Source organism: Oncorhynchus mykiss, unplaced genomic scaffold, assembly GCF_013265735.2.
Source record: "Oncorhynchus mykiss isolate Arlee unplaced genomic scaffold, USDA_OmykA_1.1 un_scaffold_169, whole genome shotgun sequence".
Taxonomy (NCBI): domain Eukaryota; kingdom Metazoa; phylum Chordata; class Actinopteri; order Salmoniformes; family Salmonidae; genus Oncorhynchus; species Oncorhynchus mykiss.
In genome coordinates this window covers 795,001-820,815 of record NW_023493669.1, presented here as the reverse complement: position 1 = coordinate 820,815, position 25,815 = coordinate 795,001, and the positions used below count along the sequence as shown (strand labels likewise).

General features: G+C 44.5%; 1 protein-coding gene across 1 annotated transcript in view; it reads right to left on the bottom strand.

Moving 5' to 3' along the window:
• LOC118947579 (caskin-1-like) overlaps positions 1 to 25,815 on the bottom strand; it is a 111,731-nt gene that overhangs the window by 73,476 nt on the left and 12,440 nt on the right. Inside the window, exons 2-3 of the mRNA XM_036972508.1 lie at positions 4,649 to 4,700; positions 498 to 595 (exon numbers count right to left, since the gene is read on the bottom strand). Of these exons, the coding sequence (XP_036828403.1) occupies positions 498 to 595; positions 4,649 to 4,700 (150 nt within the window). The remainder of the gene's footprint in view (positions 1 to 497; positions 596 to 4,648; positions 4,701 to 25,815) is intronic.

The following is a 25,815-nucleotide window of genomic DNA, read 5'->3' as shown; positions in this document are numbered from 1 at the left end:
ACGACCCACAACACACCAGAGGAACACACAGAACCAGACTACGACCCACAACACATCAGAGGAACACACAGAATCAGACTACAACCCACAACACATCAGAGGAACACACAGAATCAGACTACGACCGACAACACACCAGGGGAACACACAGAATCAGACTATGACCCACAACACATCAGAGGAACACACATAATCAGACTACGACCCACAACACATCAGAGGAACACACAAAATCTACGACCCACAACACACCAGAGGTACACACAGAATCAGATTACGACCCACAACACATCAGAGGAACACACAGAATCAGACTACGACCCACAACACATCAGAGGAACACACAGAATCAGACTAAGACCCACAACACACCAGAGAGAAGATGGAGAGAGAGAGAGTGTGTGTGTGTGTGTGTGTGTGTGTGTGTGTGTGTGTGTGTGTGTGTGTGTGTGTGTGTGTGTGTGTGTGTGTGTGTGTGTGTATGAAGGGAGTGTTACCGTTCTGGTCCTTAATGTCCACTGTGGCCTGAGCCTCCAACAGCAGAGAGATCAGCTCCTTGTTGCCGCTCAGAGCAGCATGGTGCAGAGGAGACAACCTACACACACACACACACACACACACACACACACACACACACACACACACACACACACACACACACACATACATACACACACACATAGTGGGTCTGTAATCATAGTGATTAAATCTATAGTTCTAGTGGGTCTGTAACCATAGTGATTAAACCTATTGTTCTAGGGGGTCTGTAACCATAGTGATTAAATCTATAGTTCTAGGGGGTCTGTAACCATAGTGATTAAATCTATAGTTCTAGTGGGTCTGTAACCATAGTGATTAAATATATAGTTCTAGGGGGTCTGTAACCATAGTGCTTAAATAAATAGTTCTATGGGGTCTGTAACCATGGTGCTTAAACCTATAGTTCTAGGTAGTCTGTAACCATAGTGCTTAAATATATAGTTCTAGGGGGTCTGTAACCATAGTGATTAAATCTATAGTTCTAGGGGGTCTGTATCCATAGTGATTAAATCTATAGTTCTAGTGGGTCTGTAACCATAGTGATTAAATCTATAGTTCTACGGGGTCTGTAACCATAGTGATTAAATCTATAGTTCTAGTGGGTCTAACCATAGTGATTAAACATATAGTTCTAGGGGGTCTGTAACCATAGTGATTAAATATATAGTTCTAGGGGGTCTGTAACCATAGTGATTAAATCTATAGTTCTACGGGGTCTGTAACCATAGTGATTAAATCTATAGTTCTAGTGGGTCTAACCATAGTGATTAAACATATAGTTCTAGGGGGTCTGTAACCATAGTGATTAAATCTATAGTTCTAGGGGGTCTGTATCCATAGTGCTTAAATATATAGTTCTAGGGGGTCTGTAACCATAGTGATTAAATCTATAGTTCTAGGGGGTCTGTAAACATAGTGATTCAATCTATAGTTCTAGGGGGTCTGTAACCATAGTGATTAAATCTATAGTTCTAGGGGGTCTGTAACCATAGTGATTAAATCTATAGTTCTAGGGGGTCTGTAAACATAGTGATTAAATCTATAGTTCTAGGGGGTCTGTAACCATAGTGATTAAATCTATAGTTCTAGGGGGTCTGTAACCATAGTGATTAAATCTATAGTTCTAGGGGGTCTGTAACCATAGTGATTAAATCTATAGTTCTAGGGGGTCTGTAAACATAGTGATTAAATCTATAGTTCTAGGGGGTCTGTAACCATAGTGATTAAATCTATAGTTCTAGGGGGTCTGTAACCATAGTGATTAAATCTATAGTTCTAGGGGGTCTGTATCCATAGTGAATAAATCTATAGTTCTAGGGGGTCTGTAACCATAGTGATTAAATCTATAGTTCTAGGGGGTCTGTATCCATTAATCCACCATCCCTCATCTCTTTACTGTGTAACTTCATCCCTTCTCACTGTGTGTGTGTGTGTGTGTGTGTGTGTGTGTGTGTGTGTGTGTGTGTGTGTGTGAGCAAGGGGGGGGGGGGGGGTGACCTAGATCCCATAATAAGACACCTCTTCCCTGGAGCCTCTAACCCTTTCTCTATCTCTTCATCTATCCCTATCGCTCTATCCTCTTCTTCGTCCCTCTCTCTCTCCTTTTCTCTCTCTCTCTCTCCTTTTCTCCCTCTCTCTCTCCTTTTCTCCCTCTCTCTCTCCTTTTCTCTCTCTCTCTCTCCTTTTCTCTCTCTCTCCTTTTCTCTCTCTCCTTTTCTCTCTCTCCTTTTCTCCCTCTCTCTCTCCTTTTCTCTCTCTCTCTCTCCTTTTCTCCCTCTCTCTCTCCTTTTCTCTCTCTCTCTCTCCTTTTCTCTCTCTCCTTTTCTCTCTCTTCTTTTCTCCCTCTCTCTCTCCTTTTCTCTCTCTCTCTCTCCTTTTCTCTCTCTCCTTTTCTCTAATTTCCTCTCCCTTTCTCTCCCTGTTTCTCTGTTTCTCTCTCATTGATGTTAAAGTATATGTATATATACACTGCTCAAAAAATAAAGGGAACACTAAAATAACACATCCTAGATCTGAATGAATGAAATGTTCTTATTAAATACTTTTTTCTTTACATAGTTGAATGTGCTGACAACAAAATCACACAGAAATTATCAATGGAAATCAAATTTATCAACCCATGGAAGTCTGGATTTGGAGTCACACTCAAAATTAAAGTGGAAAACCACACTACAGGCTGATCCAACTTTGATGTAATGTCCTTAAAACAAGTCAAAATGAGGCTCAGTAGTGTGTGTGGCCTCCACGTGCCTGTATGACCTCCCTACAATGCCTGGGCATGCTCCTGATGAGGTGGCGGGTGGTCTCTTGAGGGATCTCCTCCCAGACCTGGACTAAAGCATCCGCCAACTCCTGGACAGTCTGTGGTGCAACGTGGCGTTGGTGGATGGAGCGAGACATGATGTCCCAGATGTCCTCAATTGGATTCAGGTCTGGGGAACGTGCGGGCCAGTCCATAGCATCAATGCCTTCCTCTTGCAGGAACTGCTGACACACTCCAGCCACATGAGGTCTAGCATTGTCTTGCATTAGGAGGAACCCAGGGCCAACCGCACCAGCATATGGTCTCACAAGGGGTCTGAGGATCTCATCCCGGTACCTAATGGCAGTCAGGCTACCTCTGGCGAGCACATGGAGGGCTGTGCGGCCCCCCAAAGAAATACCACCCCACACCATGACTGACCCACCGCCAAACCGGTCATGCTGGAAGATGTTGCAGGCAGCAGAACGTTCTCCACGGCGTCTCCAGACTGTCACGTCTGTCACGTGCTCAGTGTGAACCTGCTTTCATCTGTGAAGAACACAGGGCGCCAGTGGCGAATTTGCCAATCTTGGTGTTCTCTGGCAAATGCCAAACGTCCTGCACGGTGTTGGGCTGTAAGCACAACCCCCACCTGTGGACGTCGGGCCCTCATACCACCCTCATGGAGTCTGTTTCTGACCGTTTGAGCAGACACATGCACATTTGTGGCCTGCTGGAGGTCATTTTGCAGGGCTCTGGCAGTGCCCCTCCTTGCACAAAGGCGGAGGTAGCGGTCCTGCTGCTGGGTTGTTGCCCTCCTACGGCCTCCTCCACGTCTCCTGATGTACTGGCCTGTCTCCTGGTAGCGCCTCCATGCTCTGGACACTACGCTGACAGACACAGCAAACCTTCTTGCCACAGCTCGTATTGATGTGCCATCCTGGATGAGCTGCACTACCTGAGCCACTTGTGTGGGTTGTAGACTCCGTCTCATGCTACCACTAGAGTGAAAGCACCGCCAGCATTCAAAAGTGACCAAAACATCAGGAAGCATAGGAACTGAGAAGTGGGTGCGTGTATAGACTGTGTATATACTGTGTATATAGACTGTGTTTATAGACTGTGTATAGACTGTGTGTATAGACTGTGTATATACTGTGTATAGACTGTGTTTATAGACTGTGTGTATAGACTGTGTATATACTGTGTGTATAGACTGTGTTTATAGACTGTGTATAGACTGTGTGTATAGACCGTGTGTATAGACTGTGTGTATAGACTGTCTATAGACTGTGTGTATAGACTGTCTATAGACTGTGTGTATAGACTGTGTTTGTAGACTGTGTATGGTCTGTGTGTATAGACTGTGTTTATAGACTGTGTATAGACTGTGTGTATAGACCGTGTGTATAGACTGTGTGTATAGACTGTCTATAGACTGTGTGTATAGACTGTGTGTATAGACTGCGTGTATAGACTGTGTATATACTGTGTGTATAGACTGTGTTTATAGACTGTGTATAGACTGTGTGTATAGACCGTGTGTATAGACTGTGTGTATAGACTGTCTATAGACTGTGTGTATAGACTGTGTTTGTAGACTGTGTATGGTCTGTGTGTATAGACTGTGTAGACTGTGTATAGTCTGTGTGTATAGACTGTGTTTATAGACTGTGTTTATATAATGTGTATAGACTGTGTGCAAACTGTGTATATAGACTGTGTATAGACTGTGTATAGACAGTGTGTATAGACTGTGTGTAGACAGTGTGCATAGACTGTGTAAAGACTGTGTGTATAGACTGTGTATAGATAGTGTGTATAGACTGTGTATATAGAATGTGTATAGACTGTGATGTCACTCACCCGTCTGTGTCCTGGAAGTTAACATTGACCCTCTTGGCTGTTCCCAGCAACTCTGAAACACACATAGATAGAGACATCAGTGTGTGTGGTACTATGGTTCACAGGACAACGAGAATAAAGACTAAATCCAGCAGAATTAACACCCAGGAACACCCTCTGTCCTCCCCTGTCCACCTCCTGTCCACCCCCTGTCCCCCTGTCCACCTCCTGTCCACCCCCTGTCCCCCCAAGAACACCCCCTGTCCACCCCCTGTCCTCCCCCTGTCCCCCCAGGAACACCCCCTGTCCACCCGTCCTCCCCCTGTCCTCCCCCTGTCCTACCCCTGTCGACCCCCTGTCCTCCCCCTGTCCACCCACTGTCCTCCTCCTGTCCTCCCCCTGTCCACCCAGGTACACCCCCTGTCCTCCCCCTGTCCACCCCCGGTCCTCCCCCTGTCCTCCCCCTGTCCATCCCCCGTGTCCTCCCCCTGTCCACCAAGGAACACCCCCTGTCCTCCCCCTGTCCACCCCCTTTCCTCCCCCTGTATTCCCTCTGTCCACCCAGGAACTCCCCCTGTCCACCCCCTGTCCTCCACCTGTCCACCCCCTGTCCTCCCCCTGTCCACCAAGGAAAACCCCCTGTCCTCCCCCTGTCCACCCCCTGTCCTCCCCCTGTCCACCCCCTGTCCTCCCCCTGTCCTCCCCCTGTCCACCCAGGAACTCCCCCTGTCCACCCAGGAACACCCTCTGTCCTCCCCCTGTCCACCCCCTGTCCACCCAGGAACACCCCCTGTCCTCCCCCTGTCCATACCCTGTCCTCCCCCTGTCCATCCCCTGTCCACTCAGGAACACCCCCTGTCCTCCCCCTGTCCACCAAGGAACACCCCCTGTCCACTCAGGAACACCCCCTGTCCTCCCCCTGTCCACCAAGGAACACCCCCTGTCCACTCAGGAACACCCCCTGTCCTCCCCCTGTCCACCAAGGAACACCCCCTGTCCATCCAGGAACACCCCCTGTCCTCCCCCTGTCCAACAAGGAACACCCCCTGTCCACTCAGGAACACCCCCTGTCCTCCCCCTGTCCACCCAGGAACATCCCCTGTCCTCCCAGGAACATGCCCTGTCCCCCCCCTGTCCACCAAGGAACACCCCCTGTTCCCCCCCCTGTCCACCAAGGAACACCCGCTGTCCACCCCCTGTCCACCAAGGAACACCCGCTGTCCACCCCCTGTCCACCCAGGAACACCCCCTGTCCTCTCCCTGTTCACCAAGGAACACCCGCTGTCCTCCCCCTGTCCACTCAGGAACACCCCCTGTCCCCCTGTCCACCCAGGAACACCCCCTGTCCACCCAGGAACACCCCCTGTCCTCCCCCTGTCCTCCCCCTGTCCACCCAGGAACACCCCCTGTCCACCCAGGAACACCCCCTGTCCACCCAGGAACACCCCCTGTCCTCACCCTGTCCACCCAGGAACACCCCCTGTCAACCCAGGAACACCCTCTGTCCACCCAGGAACACCCCCTGTCCTCCCCCTGTCCACCCCCTGTCCTCCCCCTGTCCTCCCCCTGTCCACCCCCTGTCCTCACCCTGTCCACCAAGGAACACCCCCTGTCCACTCAGGAACACCCCCTGTCCACCCAGGAACACCCCCTGTCCACCAAGGAACACCCCCTGTCCACTCAGGAACACCGCCTGTCCACCAAGGAACACTCCCTGTCCACTCAGGAACACCCCCTGTCCACCAAGGAACACCCCTGTCCACTCAGGAACACCCCCTGTCCACCCAGGAACACCCCCTGTCCACTCAGGAACACCCCCTGTCCACCCAGGAACAACCCCTGTCCACCAAGGAACATCCCCTGTCCTCCCCCTGTCCACCCAGGAACACCCCCTGTCCAACAAGGAACATCCCCTGTCCTCCCCCTGTCCACCCAGGAACACCCCCTGTCCTCACCCTGTCCACTCAGAAACACCCCCTGTCCTCCCAGGAACACCCCCTGTCCTCCCCCTGTCCACCCAGGAACACCCCCTGTCCTCCCCCTGTCCAACAAGGAACACCCCCTGTCCTCCCCCTGTCCACTCAGAAACACCCCCTGTCCTCCCAGGAACACCCCCTGTCCTCCCCCTGTCCACCCAGGAACACCCCCTGTCCTCCCCCTGTCCAACAAGGAACACCCCCTGTCCTCCCCCTGTCCAACAAGGAACACCCCCTGTCCTCCCCCTGTCCACCCAGGAACACCCCCTGTCCTCCCAGGAACACCCCCTGTCCTCCCCCTGTCCAACAAGGAACACCCCCTGTCCTCCCCCTGTCCAACAAGGAACACCCCCTGTCCTCCCCCTGTCCAACAAGGAACAACCCCTGTCCTCCCTCTGTCAACCCAGGAACACCCCCTGTCCTCCCCCTGTCCACCCAGGAACACCCCCTGTCCTCCCCCTGTCCACCAAGGAACACCCCCTGTCCTCCCCCTGTCCACCCAGAAACACCCCCTGTCATCCCCCTGTCCACCCAGGAACATCCCCTGTCCTCCTCACTGTCCCCTATCTACATACATACTGTATCACTGTCCCCTATCTACATACATACTGTATCACTGTCCCCTATCTACATATATACTGTATCACTGTCCCCTATCTACATATATACCGTATCACTGTATCACTGTCCCCTATCTACATACATACTGTATCACTGTCCCCTATCTACACACATACTGTATCACTGTCCCCTATCTACATACATACTGTATCACTGTCCCCTATCTACATACATACTGTATCACTGTCCTCTATCTACACACATACTGTACCACTGTCCCCTATCTACATACATACTGTATCACTGTATCACTGTCCCCTATCTACATACATACTGTATCACTGTATCACTGTCCCCTATCTACATACATACTGTATCACTGTCCCCTATCTACATACATACTGTATCACTGTATCACTGTCCCCTATCTACATACATACTGTATCACTGTATCACTGTCCCCTATCTACATACATACTGTATCACTGTATCACTGTCCCCTATCTACATACATACTGTATCACTGTCCCCTATCTACATACATACTGTATCACTGTCCCCTATCTACATACATACTGTATCACTGTCCCCTATCTACATACATACTGTATCACTGTCCCCTATCTACATACATACTGTATCACTGTATCACTGTCCCCTATCTACATACATACTGTATCACTGTCCCCTATCTACACACATACTGTATCACTGTCCCCTATCTACATACATACTGTATCACTGTCCCCTATCTACATATATACTGTATCACTGTCCCCTATCTACATACATACTGTATCACTGCCCCCTATCTACATACATACTGTATCACTGTCCCCTATCTACATATATACTGTATCACTGTCCCCTATCTACATACATACTGTATCACTGTCCCCTATCTACACACATACTGTATCACTGTATCACAGTCCCCTATCTACATACATACTGTATCACTGTCCCCTATCTACACACATACTGTATCACTGTCCCCTATCTACACACATACTGTATCACTGTCCCCTATCTACATACATACTGTTTCACTGTCCCCTATCTACATACATACTGTATCACTGTCCCCTATCTACATACATACTGTATCACTGTCCCCTATCTACATACATACTGTATCACTGTCCCCTATCTACATACATACTGTATCACTGTCCCCTATCTACATACATACTGTATCACTGTCCTCTATCTACACACATACTGTATCACTGTATCACTGTCCCCTATCTACATACATACTGTATCACTGTCCCCTATCTACATACATACTGTATCACTGTATCACTGTCCCCTATCTACATACATACTGTATCACTGTCCCCTATCTACATACATACTGTATCACTGTCCCCTATCTACACACATACTGTATCACTGTATCACTGTCCCCTATCTACATACATACTGTATCACTGTCCCCTATCTACACACATACTGTATCACTGTATCACTGTCCCCTATCTACACACATACTGTATCACTGTCCCCTATCTACATACATACTGTATCACTGTCCCCTATCTACATACATACTGTATCACTGTATCACTGTCCCCTATCTACACACATACTGTATCACTGTCCCCTATCTACATACATACTGTATCACTGTCCCCTATCTACACACATACTGTATCACTGTCCCCTATCTACATACATACTGTATCACTGTCCCCTATCTACATACATACTGTATCACTGTATCACTGTCCCCTATCTACATACATACTGTATCACTGTATCACTGTCCCCTATCTACATACATACTGTATCACTGTCCCCTATCTACATACATACTGTATCACTGTCCCCTATCTACACACATACTGTATCACTGTATCACTGTCCCCTATCTACATACATACTGTATCACTGTCCCCTATCTACATACATACTGTATCTCTGTCCCCTATCTACATACATACTGTATCACTGTATCACTGTCCCCTATCTACATACATACTGTATCACTGTCCCCTATCTACATACATACTGTATCACTGTCCCCTATCTACATATATACTGTATCACTATCCCCTATCTACATACATACTGTATCACTGTATCACTGTCCCCTATCTACATACATACTGTATCACTGTCCCCTATCTACATACATACTGTATCACTGTATCACTGTCCCCTATCTACATACATACTGTATCACTGTCCCCTATCTACATACATACTGTATCACTGTCCCCTATCTACATACATACTGTATCACTGTCCCCTATCTACATATATACTGTATCACTATCCCCTATCTACATACATACTGTATCACTGTATCACTGTGCCCTATCTACATACATACTGTATCTCTGTCCCCTATCTACATACATACTGTATCACTGTATCACTGTCCCCTATCTACATACATACTGTATCACTGTCCCCTATCTACATACATACTGTATCACTGTATCACTGTCCCCTATCTACATACATACTGTATCACTGTCCCCTATCTACATACATACTGTATCACTGTATCACTGTCCCCTATCTACATACATACTGTATAACTGTCCCCTATCTACATACATACTGTATCACTGTATCACTGTCCCCTATCTACATACATACTGTATCACTGTCCCCTATCTACATACATACTGTATCACTGTATCACTGTCCCCTATCTACATACATACTGTATCACTGTCCCATATCTACATATATACTGTATCACTGTCCCCTATCTACATACATACTGTATCACTGTCCCCTATCTACATACATACTGTATACTGTATCACTGTCCCCTATCTACATACATACTGTATCACTGTCCCCTATCTATATACATACTGTATCACTGTCCCATATCTACATACACACTGTATCACTGTCCCCTATCTACACACATACTGTATCACTGTCCCCTATCTACATACTGTATCACTGTCCCCTATCTACATACATACTGTATCACTGTATCACTGTCCCCTATCTACATACATACTGTATCACTGTCACCTATCTACATACATACTGTATCACTGTCCCCTATCTACATACATACTGTATCACTGTCCCCTATCTACATACATACTGTATCACTGTCCCTTATCTACATACATACTGTATCACTGTCCCCTATCTACATATATACTGTATCACTGTCCCCTATCTACATATATACTGTATCACTGTATCACTGTCCCCTATCTACATATATACTGTATCACTGTATCACTGTCCCCTATCTACACACATACTGTATCACTGTATCACTGTCCCCTATCTACATACATACTGTATCACTGTCCCCTATCTACACACATACTGTATCACTGTATCACTGTCCCCTATCTACACACATACTGTATCACTGTCCCCTATCTACATACATACTGTATCACTGTCCCCTATCTACATACATACTGTATCACTGTATCACTGTCCCCTATCTACACACATACTGTATCACTGTCCCCTATCTACATACATACTGTATCACTGTCCCCTATCTACACACATACTGTATCACTGTCCCCTATCTACATACATACTGTATCACTGTCCCCTATCTACATACATACTGTATCACTGTATCACTGTCCCCTATCTACATACATACTGTATCACTGTATCACTGTCCCCTATCTACATACATACTGTATCACTGTCCCCTATCTACATACATACTGTATCACTGTCCCCTATCTACACACATACTGTATCACTGTATCACTGTCCCCTATCTACATACATACTGTATCACTGTCCCCTATCTACATACATACTGTATCTCTGTCCCCTATCTACATACATACTGTATCACTGTATCACTGTCCCCTATCTACATACATACTGTATCACTGTCCCCTATCTACATACATACTGTATCACTGTCCCCTATCTACATATATACTGTATCACTATCCCCTATCTACATACATACTGTATCACTGTATCACTGTCCCCTATCTACATACATACTGTATCACTGTCCCCTATCTACATACATACTGTATCACTGTATCACTGTCCCCTATCTACATACATACTGTATCACTGTCCCCTATCTACATACATACTGTATCACTGTCCCCTATCTACATACATACTGTATCACTGTCCCCTATCTACATATATACTGTATCACTATCCCCTATCTACATACATACTGTATCACTGTATCACTGTGCCCTATCTACATACATACTGTATCTCTGTCCCCTATCTACATACATACTGTATCACTGTATCACTGTCCCCTATCTACATACATACTGTATCACTGTCCCCTATCTACATACATACTGTATCACTGTATCACTGTCCCCTATCTACATACATACTGTATCACTGTCCCCTATCTACATACATACTGTATCACTGTATCACTGTCCCCTATCTACATACATACTGTATAACTGTCCCCTATCTACATACATACTGTATCACTGTATCACTGTCCCCTATCTACATACATACTGTATCACTGTCCCCTATCTACATACATACTGTATCACTGTATCACTGTCCCCTATCTACATACATACTGTATCACTGTCCCATATCTACATATATACTGTATCACTGTCCCCTATCTACATACATACTGTATCACTGTCCCCTATCTACATACATACTGTATACTGTATCACTGTCCCCTATCTACATACATACTGTATCACTGTCCCCTATCTATATACATACTGTATCACTGTCCCATATCTACATACACACTGTATCACTGTCCCCTATCTACACACATACTGTATCACTGTCCCCTATCTACATACTGTATCACTGTCCCCTATCTACATACATACTGTATCACTGTATCACTGTCCCCTATCTACATACATACTGTATCACTGTCACCTATCTACATACATACTGTATCACTGTCCCCTATCTACATACATACTGTATCACTGTCCCCTATCTACATACATACTGTATCACTGTCCCTTATCTACATACATACTGTATCACTGTCCCCTATCTACATATATACTGTATCACTGTCCCCTATCTACATATATACTGTATCACTGTATCACTGTCCCCTATCTACATATATACTGTATCACTGTATCACTGTCCCCTATCTACATACATACTGTATCACTGTATCACTGTCCCCTATCTACATACATACTGTATCACTGTCCCCTATCTACATACATACTGTATCACTGTCCCCTATCTACATACATACTGTATCACTGTCCCCTATCTACATACATACTGTATCACTGTCCCCTATCTACATACATACTGTATCACTGTATCACTGTCCCCTATCTACACACATACTGTATCACTGTCCCTTATCTACATACATACTGTATCACTGCCCCCTATCTACATACATACTGTATCACTGTCCCCTATCTACACACATACTGTATCACTGTCCCCTATCTACATACATACTGTATCACTGTCCCTTATCTACATACATACTGTATCACTGTCCCCTATCTACATACATACTGTATCACTGTCCCCTATCTACACACATACTGTATCACTGTCCCCTATCTACATACATACTGTATCACTGTATCACTGTCCCCTATCTACATACACACTGTATCACTGTCCCTTATCTACATACATACTGTATCACTGTCCCCTATCTACATACTGTATCACTGTCCCCTATCTACATACATACTGTATCACTGTCCCCTATCTACACACATACTGTATCACTGTCCCCTATCTACATACATACTGTATCACTGTCCCCTATCTACACACATACTGCATCACTGTCCCCTATCTACATACATACTGTATCACTGTATCACTGTCCCCTATCTACATACATACTGTATCACTGTCCCCTATCTACATACATACTATATCACTGTCCCCTATCTACACACATACTGTATCACTGTCCCCTATCTACACACATACTGTATCACTGTCCCCTATCTACATACATACTGTTTCACTGTCCCCTATCTACATACATACTGTATCACTGTCCCCTATCTACATACATACTGTATCACTGTCCCCTATCTACATACATACTGTATCACTGTCCCCTATCTACATACATACTGTATCACTGTCCCCTATCTACATACATACTGTATCACTGTCCTCTATCTACACACATACTGTATCACTGTATCACTGTCCCCTTATCTACATACATACTGTATCACTGTCCCCTATCTACATACATACTGTATCACTGTATCACTGTCCCCTATCTACACACATACTGTATCACTGTCCCCTATCTACATACATACTGTATCACTGTCCCCTATCTACATACATACTGTATCACTGTCCCCTATCTACACACATACTGTATCACTGTATCACTGTCCCCTATCTACATACATACTGTATCACTGTCCCCTATCTACATATATACTGTATCACTGTATCACTGTCCCCTATCTACATACATACTGTATCACTGTATCACTGTCCCCTATCTACATACATACTGTATCACTGTCCCCTATCTACATACATACTGTATCACTGTCCCCTATCTACATACATACTGTATCACTGTCCCCTATCTACATACATACTGTATCACTGTCCCCTATCTACATACATACTGTATCACTGTATCACTGTCCCCTATCTACACACATACTGTATCACTGTCCCTTATCTACATACATACTGTATCACTGCCCCCTATCTACATACATACTGTATCACTGTCCCCTATCTACACACATACTGTATCACTGTCCCCTATCTACATACATACTGTATCACTGTCCCTTATCTACATACATACTGTATCACTGTCCCCTATCTACATACATACTGTATCACTGTCCCCTATCTACACACATACTGTATCACTGTCCCCTATCTACATACATACTGTATCACTGTATCACTGTCCCCTATCTACATACATACTGTATCACTGTCCCTTATCTACATACATACTGTATCACTGTCCCCTATCTACATACTGTATCACTGTCCCCTATCTACATACATACTGTATCACTGTCCCTTATCTACATACATACTGTATCACTGTCCCCTATCTACATACATACTGTATCACTGTCCCCTATCTACATATATACTGTATCACTATCCCCTATCTACATACATACTGTATCACTGTATCACTGTGCCCTATCTACATACATACTGTATCTCTGTCCCCTATCTACATACATACTGTATCACTGTATCACTGTCCCCTATCTACATACATACTGTATCACTGTCCCCTATCTACATACATACTGTATCACTGTATCACTGTCCCCTATCTACATACATACTGTATCACTGTCCCCTATCTACATACATACTGTATCACTGTATCACTGTCCCCTATCTACATACATACTGTATAACTGTCCCCTATCTACATACATACTGTATCACTGTATCACTGTCCCCTATCTACATACATACTGTATCACTGTCCCCTATCTACATACATACTGTATCACTGTATCACTGTCCCCTATCTACATACATACTGTATCACTGTCCCATATCTACATATATACTGTATCACTGTCCCCTATCTACATACATACTGTATCACTGTCCCCTATCTACATACATACTGTATACTGTATCACTGTCCCCTATCTACATACATACTGTATCACTGTCCCCTATCTATATACATACTGTATCACTGTCCCATATCTACATACACACTGTATCACTGTCCCCTATCTACACACATACTGTATCACTGTCCCCTATCTACATACTGTATCACTGTCCCCTATCTACATACATACTGTATCACTGTATCACTGTCCCCTATCTACATACATACTGTATCACTGTCACCTATCTACATACATACTGTATCACTGTCCCCTATCTACATACATACTGTATCACTGTCCCCTATCTACATACATACTGTATCACTGTCCCTTATCTACATACATACTGTATCACTGTCCCCTATCTACATATATACTGTATCACTGTCCCCTATCTACATATATACTGTATCACTGTATCACTGTCCCCTATCTACATATATACTGTATCACTGTATCACTGTCCCCTATCTACATACATACTGTATCACTGTATCACTGTCCCCTATCTACATACATACTGTATCACTGTCCCCTATCTACATACATACTGTATCACTGTCCCCTATCTACATACATACTGTATCACTGTCCCCTATCTACATACATACTGTATCACTGTCCCCTATCTACATACATACTGTATCACTGTATCACTGTCCCCTATCTACACACATACTGTATCACTGTCCCTTATCTACATACATACTGTATCACTGCCCCCTATCTACATACATACTGTATCACTGTCCCCTATCTACACACATACTGTATCACTGTCCCCTATCTACATACATACTGTATCACTGTCCCTTATCTACATACATACTGTATCACTGTCCCCTATCTACATACATACTGTATCACTGTCCCCTATCTACACACATACTGTATCACTGTCCCCTATCTACATACATACTGTATCACTGTATCACTGTCCCCTATCTACATACACACTGTATCACTGTCCCTTATCTACATACATACTGTATCACTGTCCCCTATCTACATACTGTATCACTGTCCCCTATCTACATACATACTGTATCACTGTCCCCTATCTACACACATACTGTATCACTGTCCCCTATCTACATACATACTGTATCACTGTCCCCTATCTACACACATACTGCATCACTGTCCCCTATCTACATACATACTGTATCACTGTATCACTGTCCCCTATCTACATACATACTGTATCACTGTCCCCTATCTACATACATACTATATCACTGTCCCCTATCTACACACATACTGTATCACTGTCCCCTATCTACACACATACTGTATCACTGTCCCCTATCTACATACATACTGTTTCACTGTCCCCTATCTACATACATACTGTATCACTGTCCCCTATCTACATACATACTGTATCACTGTCCCCTATCTACATACATACTGTATCACTGTCCCCTATCTACATACATACTGTATCACTGTCCCCTATCTACATACATACTGTATCACTGTCCTCTATCTACACACATACTGTATCACTGTATCACTGTCCCCTTATCTACATACATACTGTATCACTGTCCCCTATCTACATACATACTGTATCACTGTATCACTGTCCCCTATCTACACACATACTGTATCACTGTCCCCTATCTACATACATACTGTATCACTGTCCCCTATCTACATACATACTGTATCACTGTCCCCTATCTACACACATACTGTATCACTGTATCACTGTCCCCTATCTACATACATACTGTATCACTGTCCCCTATCTACATATATACTGTATCACTGTATCACTGTCCCCTATCTACATACATACTGTATCACTGTATCACTGTCCCCTATCTACATACATACTGTATCACTGTCCCCTATCTACATACATACTGTATCACTGTCCCCTATCTACATACATACTGTATCACTGTCCCCTATCTACATACATACTGTATCACTGTCCCCTATCTACATACATACTGTATCACTGTATCACTGTCCCCTATCTACACACATACTGTATCACTGTCCCTTATCTACATACATACTGTATCACTGCCCCCTATCTACATACATACTGTATCACTGTCCCCTATCTACACACATACTGTATCACTGTCCCCTATCTACATACATACTGTATCACTGTCCCTTATCTACATACATACTGTATCACTGTCCCCTATCTACATACATACTGTATCACTGTCCCCTATCTACACACATACTGTATCACTGTCCCCTATCTACATACATACTGTATCACTGTATCACTGTCCCCTATCTACATACATACTGTATCACTGTCCCTTATCTACATACATACTGTATCACTGTCCCCTATCTACATACTGTATCACTGTCCCCTATCTACATACATACTGTATCACTGTCCCCTATCTACACACATACTGTATCACTGTCCCCTATCTACATACATACTGTATCACTGTCCCCTATCTACACACATACTGTATCACTGTCCCCTATCTACATACATACTGTATCACTGTATCACTGTCCCCTATCTACATACATACTGTATCACTGTCCCCTATCTACATACATACTATATCACTGTCCCCTATCTACACACATACTGTATCACTGTCCCCTATCTACACACATACTGTATCACTGTACCCTATCTACATACATACTGTTTCACTGTCCCCTATCTACATACATACTGTATCACTGTCCCCTATCTACATACATACTGTATCACTGTCCCCTATCTACATACATACTGTATCACTGTCCCCTATCTACATACATACTGTATCACTGTCCCCTATCTACATACATACTGTATCACTGTCCTCTATCTACACACATACTGTATCACTGTATCACTGTCCCCTATCTACATACATACTGTATCACTGTCCCCTATCTACATACATACTGTATCACTGTATCACTGTCCCCTATCTACACACATACTGTATCACTGTCCCCTATCTACATACATACTGTATCACTGTCCCCTATCTACATACATACTGTATCACTGTCCCCTATCTACACACATACTGTATCACTGTATCACTGTCCCCTATCTACATACATACTGTATCACTGTCCCCTATCTACACACATACTGTATCACTGTATCACTGTCCCCTATCTACACACATACTGTATCACTGTCCCCTATCTACATACATACTGTATCACTGTCCCCTATCTACATACATACTGTATCACTGTATCACTGTCCCCTATCTACACACATACTGTATCACTGTCCCCTATCTACATACATACTGTATCACTGTCCCCTATCTACATACATACTGTATAACTGTCCCCTATCTACATACATACTGTATCACTGTATCACTGTCCCCTATCTACATACATACTGTATCACTGTCCCCTATCTACATACATACTGTATCACTGTATCACTGTCCCCTATCTACATACATACTGTATCACTGTCCCGTATCTACATATATACTGTATCACTGTCCCCTATCTACATACATACTGTATCACTGTCCCCTATCTACATACATACTGTATACTGTATCACTGTCCCCTATCTACATACATACTGTATCACTGTCCCCTATCTATATACATACTGTATCACTGTCCCCTATCTACATACACACTGTATCACTGTCCCCTATCTACACACATACTGTATCACTGTCCCCTATCTACATACTGTATCACTGTCCCCTATCTACATACATACTGTATCACTGTATCACTGTCCCCTATCTACATACATACTGTATCACTGTCACCTATCTACATACATACTGTATCACTGTCCCCTATCTACATACATACTGTATCACTGTCCCCTATCTACATACATACTGTATCACTGTCCCTTATCTACATACATACTGTATCACTGTCCCCTATCTACATATATACTGTATCACTGTCCCCTATCTACATATATACTGTATCACTGTATCACTGTCCCCTATCTACATATATACTGTATCACTGTATCACTGTCCCCTATCTACATACATACTGTATCACTGTATCACTGTCCCCTATCTACATACATACTGTATCACTGTCCCCTATCTACATACATACTGTATCACTGTCCCCTATCTACATACATACTGTATCACTGTCCCCTATCTACATACATACTGTATCACTGTCCCCTATCTACATACATACTGTATCACTGTATCACTGTCCCCTATCTACACACATACTGTATCACTGTCCCTTATCTACATACATACTGTATCACTGCCCCCTATCTACATACATACTGTATCACTGTCCCCTATCTACACACATACTGTATCACTGTCCCCTATCTACACACATACTGTATCACTGTCCCCTATCTACATACATACTGTATCACTGTATCACTGTCCCCTATCTACATACATACTGTATCACTGTCCCTTATCTACATACATACTGTATCACTGTCCCCTATCTACATACTGTATCACTGTCCCCTATCTACATACATACTGTATCACTGTCCCCTATCTACACACATACTGTATCACTGTCCCCTATCTACATACATACTGTATCACTGTCCCCTATCTACACACATACTGTATCACTGTCCCCTATCTACATACATACTGTATCACTGTATCACTGTCCCCTATCTACATACATACTGTATCACTGTCCCCTATCTACATACATACTGTATCACTGTATCACTGTCCCCTATCTACATACATACTGTATCACTGTCCCCTATCTACATACATACTGTATCACTGTCCCCTATCTACATACATACTGTATCACTGTCCCCTATCTACACACATACTGTATCACTGTCCCCTATCTACATACATACTGTATCACTGTCCCCTATCTACATACATACTGTATCACTGTCCCCTATCTACACACATACTGTATCACTGTCCCCTATCTACACACATACTGTATCACTGTCCCCTATCTACATACATACTGTATCACTGTCCCCTATCTACACACATACTGTATCACTGTCCCCTATCTACACACATACTGTATCACTGTCCCCTATCTACATACATACTGTATCACTGTCCCCTATCTACATACATACTGTATCACTGTCCCCTATCTACAAACATACTGTATCACTGTCCCCTATCTACATACATACTGTATCACTGTCCCCTATCTACACACATACTGTATCACTGTCCCCTATCTACATACATACTGTATCACTGTATCACTGTCCCCTATCTACATACAAACTGTATCACTGTCCCCTATCTACATACATACTGTATCACTGTCCCCTATCTACATACATACTGTATCACTGTCCCCTATCTACACACATACTGTATCACTGTATCACTGTCCCCTATCTACATACATACTGTATCACTGTCCTCTATCTATATACATACTGTATCACTGTCCCCTATCTACATACATACTGTATCACTGTCCCCTATCTACATACATACTGTATCACTGTCCCCTATCTACATACATACTGTATCACTGTCCTCTATCTACATACATACTGTATCACTGTCCCCTATCTACATACATACTGTATCACTGTATCACTGTCCCCTATCTACATACATACTGTATCACTGTATCACTGTCCCCTATCTACATACATACTGTATCACTGTCCCCTATCTACACACATACTGTATCACTGTCCCCTATCTACATACATACTGCATCACTGTATCACTGTCCCCTATCTACATACATACTGTATCACTGTATCACTGTCCCCTATCTACATACATACTGTATCACTGTCCCTTATCTACATACATACTGTATCACTGTCCCTTATCTACACACATACTGTATCACTGTATCACTGTCCCCTATCTACATACATACTGTATCACTGTCCCCTATCTACATACATACTGTATCACTGTCCCCTATCTACATAAATACTGTATCACTGTCCCCTATCTACATACATACTGTATCACTGTCCCCTATCTACATACTGTATCACTGTCCCCTATCTACATACATACTGTATCACTGTCCCCTATCTACATACATACTGTATCACTGTCCCCTATCTACATACATACTGTATCACTGTTCCCTATCTACATACATACTGTATCACTGTCCCCTATCTACATACATACTGTATCACTGTCCCCTATCTACATACATACTGTATCACTGTCCCCTATCTACATACATACTGTATCACTGTCCCCTATCTACACACATACTGTATCACTGTCCCCTATCTACATATATACTGTATCACTGTCCCCTATCTACATACATACTGTATCACTGTCCCCTATCTACATACATACTGTATCACTGTCCCCTATCTACATACATACTGTACCACTGTCCCCTATCTACATACATACTGTATCACTGTCCCCTATCTACATACATACTGTATCACTGTCCCCTATCTACACACATACTGTATCACTGTCCCCTATCTACATATATACTGTATCACTGTCCCCTATCTACATACATACTGTATCACTGTCCCCTATCTACATACATACTGTATCACTGTCCCCTATCTACATACATACTGTATCACTGTCCCCTATCTACATACATACTGTATCACTGTATCACTGTCCCCTATCTACATACATACTGTATCACTGTCCCCTATCTACATACATACTGTATCACTGTCCCCTATCTACATACATACTGTATCACTGTCCCCTATCTACATACATACTGTATCACTGTCCCCTATCTACATACATACTGTATCACTGTCCCCTATCTACACACATACTGTATCACTGTCCCCTATCTACATACATACTGTATCACTGTCCCCTATCTACATACATACTGTATCACTGTCCCCTATCTACATACATACTGTATCACTGTCCCCTATCTACACACATACTGTATCACTGTCCCCTATCTACATACATACTGCATCACTGTCCCCTATCTACATATATACTGTATCACAGTCCCCTATCTACATACTGTATCACTGTCCCCTATCTACATATATACTGTATCACAGTCCCCTATCTACATACTGTATCACTGTCCCCTATCTACATACATACTGTACCACTGTCCCCTATCTACATATATACTGTATCACTGTCCCCTATCTACATACATACTGTATCACTGTATCACTGTCCCCTATCTACATACATACTGTATCACTGTCCCCTATCTACATACATACTGTATCACTGTCCCCTATCTACATACATGCTGTATCACTGTCCCCTATCTACATATATACTGTATCACTGTCCCCTATCTACATACATACTGTATCACTGTCCCCTATCTACATACATACTGTATCACTGTCCCCTATCTACATACATACTGTATCACTGTCCCCTATCTACATACATACTGTATCACTGTCCCCTATCTACATACATACTGTAACACTGTATCACTGTCCCCTATCTACATACATACTGTATCACTGTCCCCTATCTACATACATACATCCGGGTTAAAAACACCCGGATGATTCCTCTCCCTCACTCTCTAACAGGGTTAAAAACACCCGGATGATTCCTCTCCCTCACTCTCTAACAGGGTTAAAAACACCCGGATGATTCCTCTCCCTCACTCTCTAACAGGGTTAAAAACACCCGGATGATTCCTCTCCCTCACTCTCTAACAGGGTTAAAAACACCCGGATGATTAGGGTTAGGGTTAGGGTTCTCTCTCTCTACTAGGGTTAGGGTTCTCTCTCTACTAGGGTTAGGGTTCTCTCTCTCTACTAGGGTTAGGGTTCTCTCTCTACTAGGGTTAGGGTTCTCTCTCTCTACTAGGGTTAGGGTTCTCTCTCTCTACTAGGGTTAGGGTTCTCTCTCTACTAGGGTTAGGGTTCTCTCTCTCTACTAGAGTTAGGGTTCTCTCTCTCTACTAGGGTTAGGGTTCTCTCTCTACTAGGGTTAGGGTTCTCTCTCTCTACTAGGGTTAGGGTTCTCTCTCTACTAGGGTTAGGGTTCTCTCTCTCTACTAGAGTTAGGGTTCTCTCTCTCTACTAGGGTTAGGGTTCTCTCTCTACTAGGGTTAGGGTTCTCTCTCTCTACTAGGGTTAGGGTTCTCTCTCTATGAGGGTTAGGGTTCTCTCTCTCTACTAGGGTTAGGGTTCTCTCGCTCTACTAGGGTTAGGGTTCTCTCTATAATAGGGTTAGGGTTCTCTCTCTCTACTAGGGTTAGGGTTCTCTCTCTATAAGGGTTAGGGTTCTCTCTCTCTACTAGGATTAGGGTTCTCTCTCTCTACTAGGGTTAGGGTTCTCTCTCTATACTAGGGTTAGGGTTCTCACTCTACTAGAGTTAGGTTTCTCTCTCTCTACTAGGGTTAGGGTTCTCTCACTACTAGGGTTAGGGTTCTCTCTCTACTAGGATTAGGGTTCTCTCTCTACTATGATTAGGGTTCTCTCTCTACTAGTGTTAGGGTTCTCTTTCACTCTAATAGGGTTAGGGTTCTCTCTCTACTATGATTAGGGTTCTCTCCCTACTAGGATTAGGGTTATCTCTCTACTAGGGTTAGGGTTCTCTCTCTACTAGGGTTAGGGGTCTCTCTCTCTCTAATAGGGTTAGGGTTCTCTCTCTCTCTACCCTACCTCTCTGAGCACCGCCCACTACTTCTTGCTGCTCAACCAATCGGACACCCTGATGTTAGAGGCTAAATGTCCCCAGCCACACTATAGACCTGTGTGTAGGTGTGTGTAGGTGTGTGTGTAGGTGTGTGTGTAGGTGTGTGTAGGTGTAGGTGTCTGTGTGTGTGTGTAGGTGTGTGTGTAGGTGTGTGTGTAGGTGTGTGTAGGTGTGTGTAGGTGTGTGTGTGGCACCAGATTTTTCTCTGAATTATTAAACACCCCATACAGGTTCCTCTGCAGGAAAACACACACACACACACACACACACTTCTGACCATCACCACATGTCTCTCTCTCCCTCCCTCTGTCTCCCTCTGTTTTCATCCCTCTCCCTCCCTCTGTCTCCCTCCCTCCCGTACTCTCTATGTATGTGCTTAGTGGTGTGAAAGACAGAACTGATATTTCCTGGCGTTTGAGGAGAAACTGGCTGGAATGTCCATAGTACTGTTATGGCCTATCTCATAGACCTAGAGCAGAGGAGAGGAGGAGGAGAGGAAGGGAGAGGAGTGGTGAAGAGAGGACAGGAGAGGAGTGGTGTAGAGAGGACAGGAGAGGAGGGCAGGAGAGGAGTGGTGTAGAGAGGACATGAGAGGAGTGGTGTAGAGAGGACAGGAGAGGAGGACAGGAGAGGAGTGGGGTAGAGAGGACAGGAGAGGAGTGGTGTAGAGAGGACAGGAGAGGAGTGGTGTAGAGAGGACAGGAGAGGAGTGGTGTAGAGAGGACAGGAGAGGAGTGGTGTAGAGAAGGCAGGAGATGAGGGCAGGAGAGGAGTGGTGTAGAGAAGACAGGAGAGGAGTGGTGTAGAGAGGACAGGAGAGGAGTGGTGTAGAGAAGGCAGGAGAGGAGGGCAGGAGAGGAGTGGTGTAGAGAGGACAGGAGAGGAGTGGTGTAGAGAGGACAGGAGAGGAGTACAGGAGAAGAGTGGTGTACAGAGGACAGGAGAGGAGGACAGGAGAGGAGTGTGTTGGAGAGGACAGGAGAGGAGTGGTGTGGAGAGGACAGGAGAGGAGTGGTGTAGAAAGGACATGAGAGGTGTAGAGAGGACAGGAAAGGAGTGGTGTAGAGAGGACAGGAGAGGGGGACAGGAGAGGAGTGGTGTAGAGAGGACAGGAGAGGAGGACAGGAGAGGAGTGGTGTAGAGAGGACAGGAGAGGAGTGGTGTAGAGAGGACAGGAGAGTAGGACAGGAGAGGAGTGGTGTAGAGAGGACAGGAGAGGAGGACAGGAGAGGAGTGGTGTAGAGAGGACAGGAGAGGAGTGGTGTAGAGAAGGCAGGAGAGGAAGACAGAAGAGGAGTGTTGTAGAGAGGACAGGAGAGGAGGACAGGAGAGGAGTGGTGTAGAGAAGACAGGAGAGGAGGACAGGAGAGGAGTGGTGTAGAGAGGGCAGGAGAGGAGTGGTGTAGAGAGGACAGAAGAGGAGGGCAGGAGAGGAGTGGTGTAGAGAGGACAGGAGAGGAGTGGTGTAGAGAGGAGAGGAGTGGTGTGGAGAGAACAGGAGAGGAGTGGTGTAGAGAGGAGAGGAGTGGTGTGGAGAGAACAGGAGATGAGGACAGGAGACGAGTGGTGTAGAGAGCAAACTAACCTTAACCCTAAACCCTAACCAGCTAGCTACTAACCCAAAACCCTAACCAGCTAACCAGCTAGCCACTAACCCTAAACCCTAACCAGCTAGCTACTAACCCTAAACCCTAACCAGCTAGCCAGCTAGCTACTAACCCAAAACCCTAACCATCTAACCAGATAGAAACTAACCCTAACCAGCTAGCTACTACCAATAACCAGCTAGCCAGCTAGCTACTAACCCTAACCAGCTAGCCAGTTAGCTACTAACCCTAACTAGTTAGCCAGCTAGCTACTAACCCTAACCAGTTAGCCAGCTAGCTACTAACCCTAACCAGTTGGCCAGCTAGCTACTAACCCTAAACCCTAACCAGCTAGCCAGATAGCTACTAACCCTAACCAGCTAACTACTAATGCTAACCAGCTGGCCAGCTAGCTACTAACCCTAAACCCTAACCAGCTAGCCAGCTAGCTACTAACCCTAACCAGCTAGCCAGTTAGCTACTAACCCTAAACCCTAACCAGCTAGCTACTAACCCTAAGCAGCTAGCCAGCTAGCTACTAACCCTAACCAGTTAGCCAACTAGCTACTAACCCTAAACCCTAACCAGCTAGCCAGATAGCTACTAACCCTAAACCCCTATAGCGCTAGCAGTCAGGTTCGGGAGGAGTCTGCTACTAGCTACTAACAATAACCAGCTAGCCAGCTAGCTACTAACCCTAACCAGCTAGCCAGTTAGCTACTAACCCTAACCAGTTAGCCAGCTAGCTACTAACCCTAACTAGTTAGCCAGCTAGCTACTAACCCTAAACCCTAACCAGCTAGCCCGATAGCTACTAACCCAACCAGCTAGCTATTAACCCTAACCAGCTGGCCAGCTAGCTACTAACCCTAACCAGCTGGCCAGCTAGCTACTAACCCTAAGCAGCTAGCCAG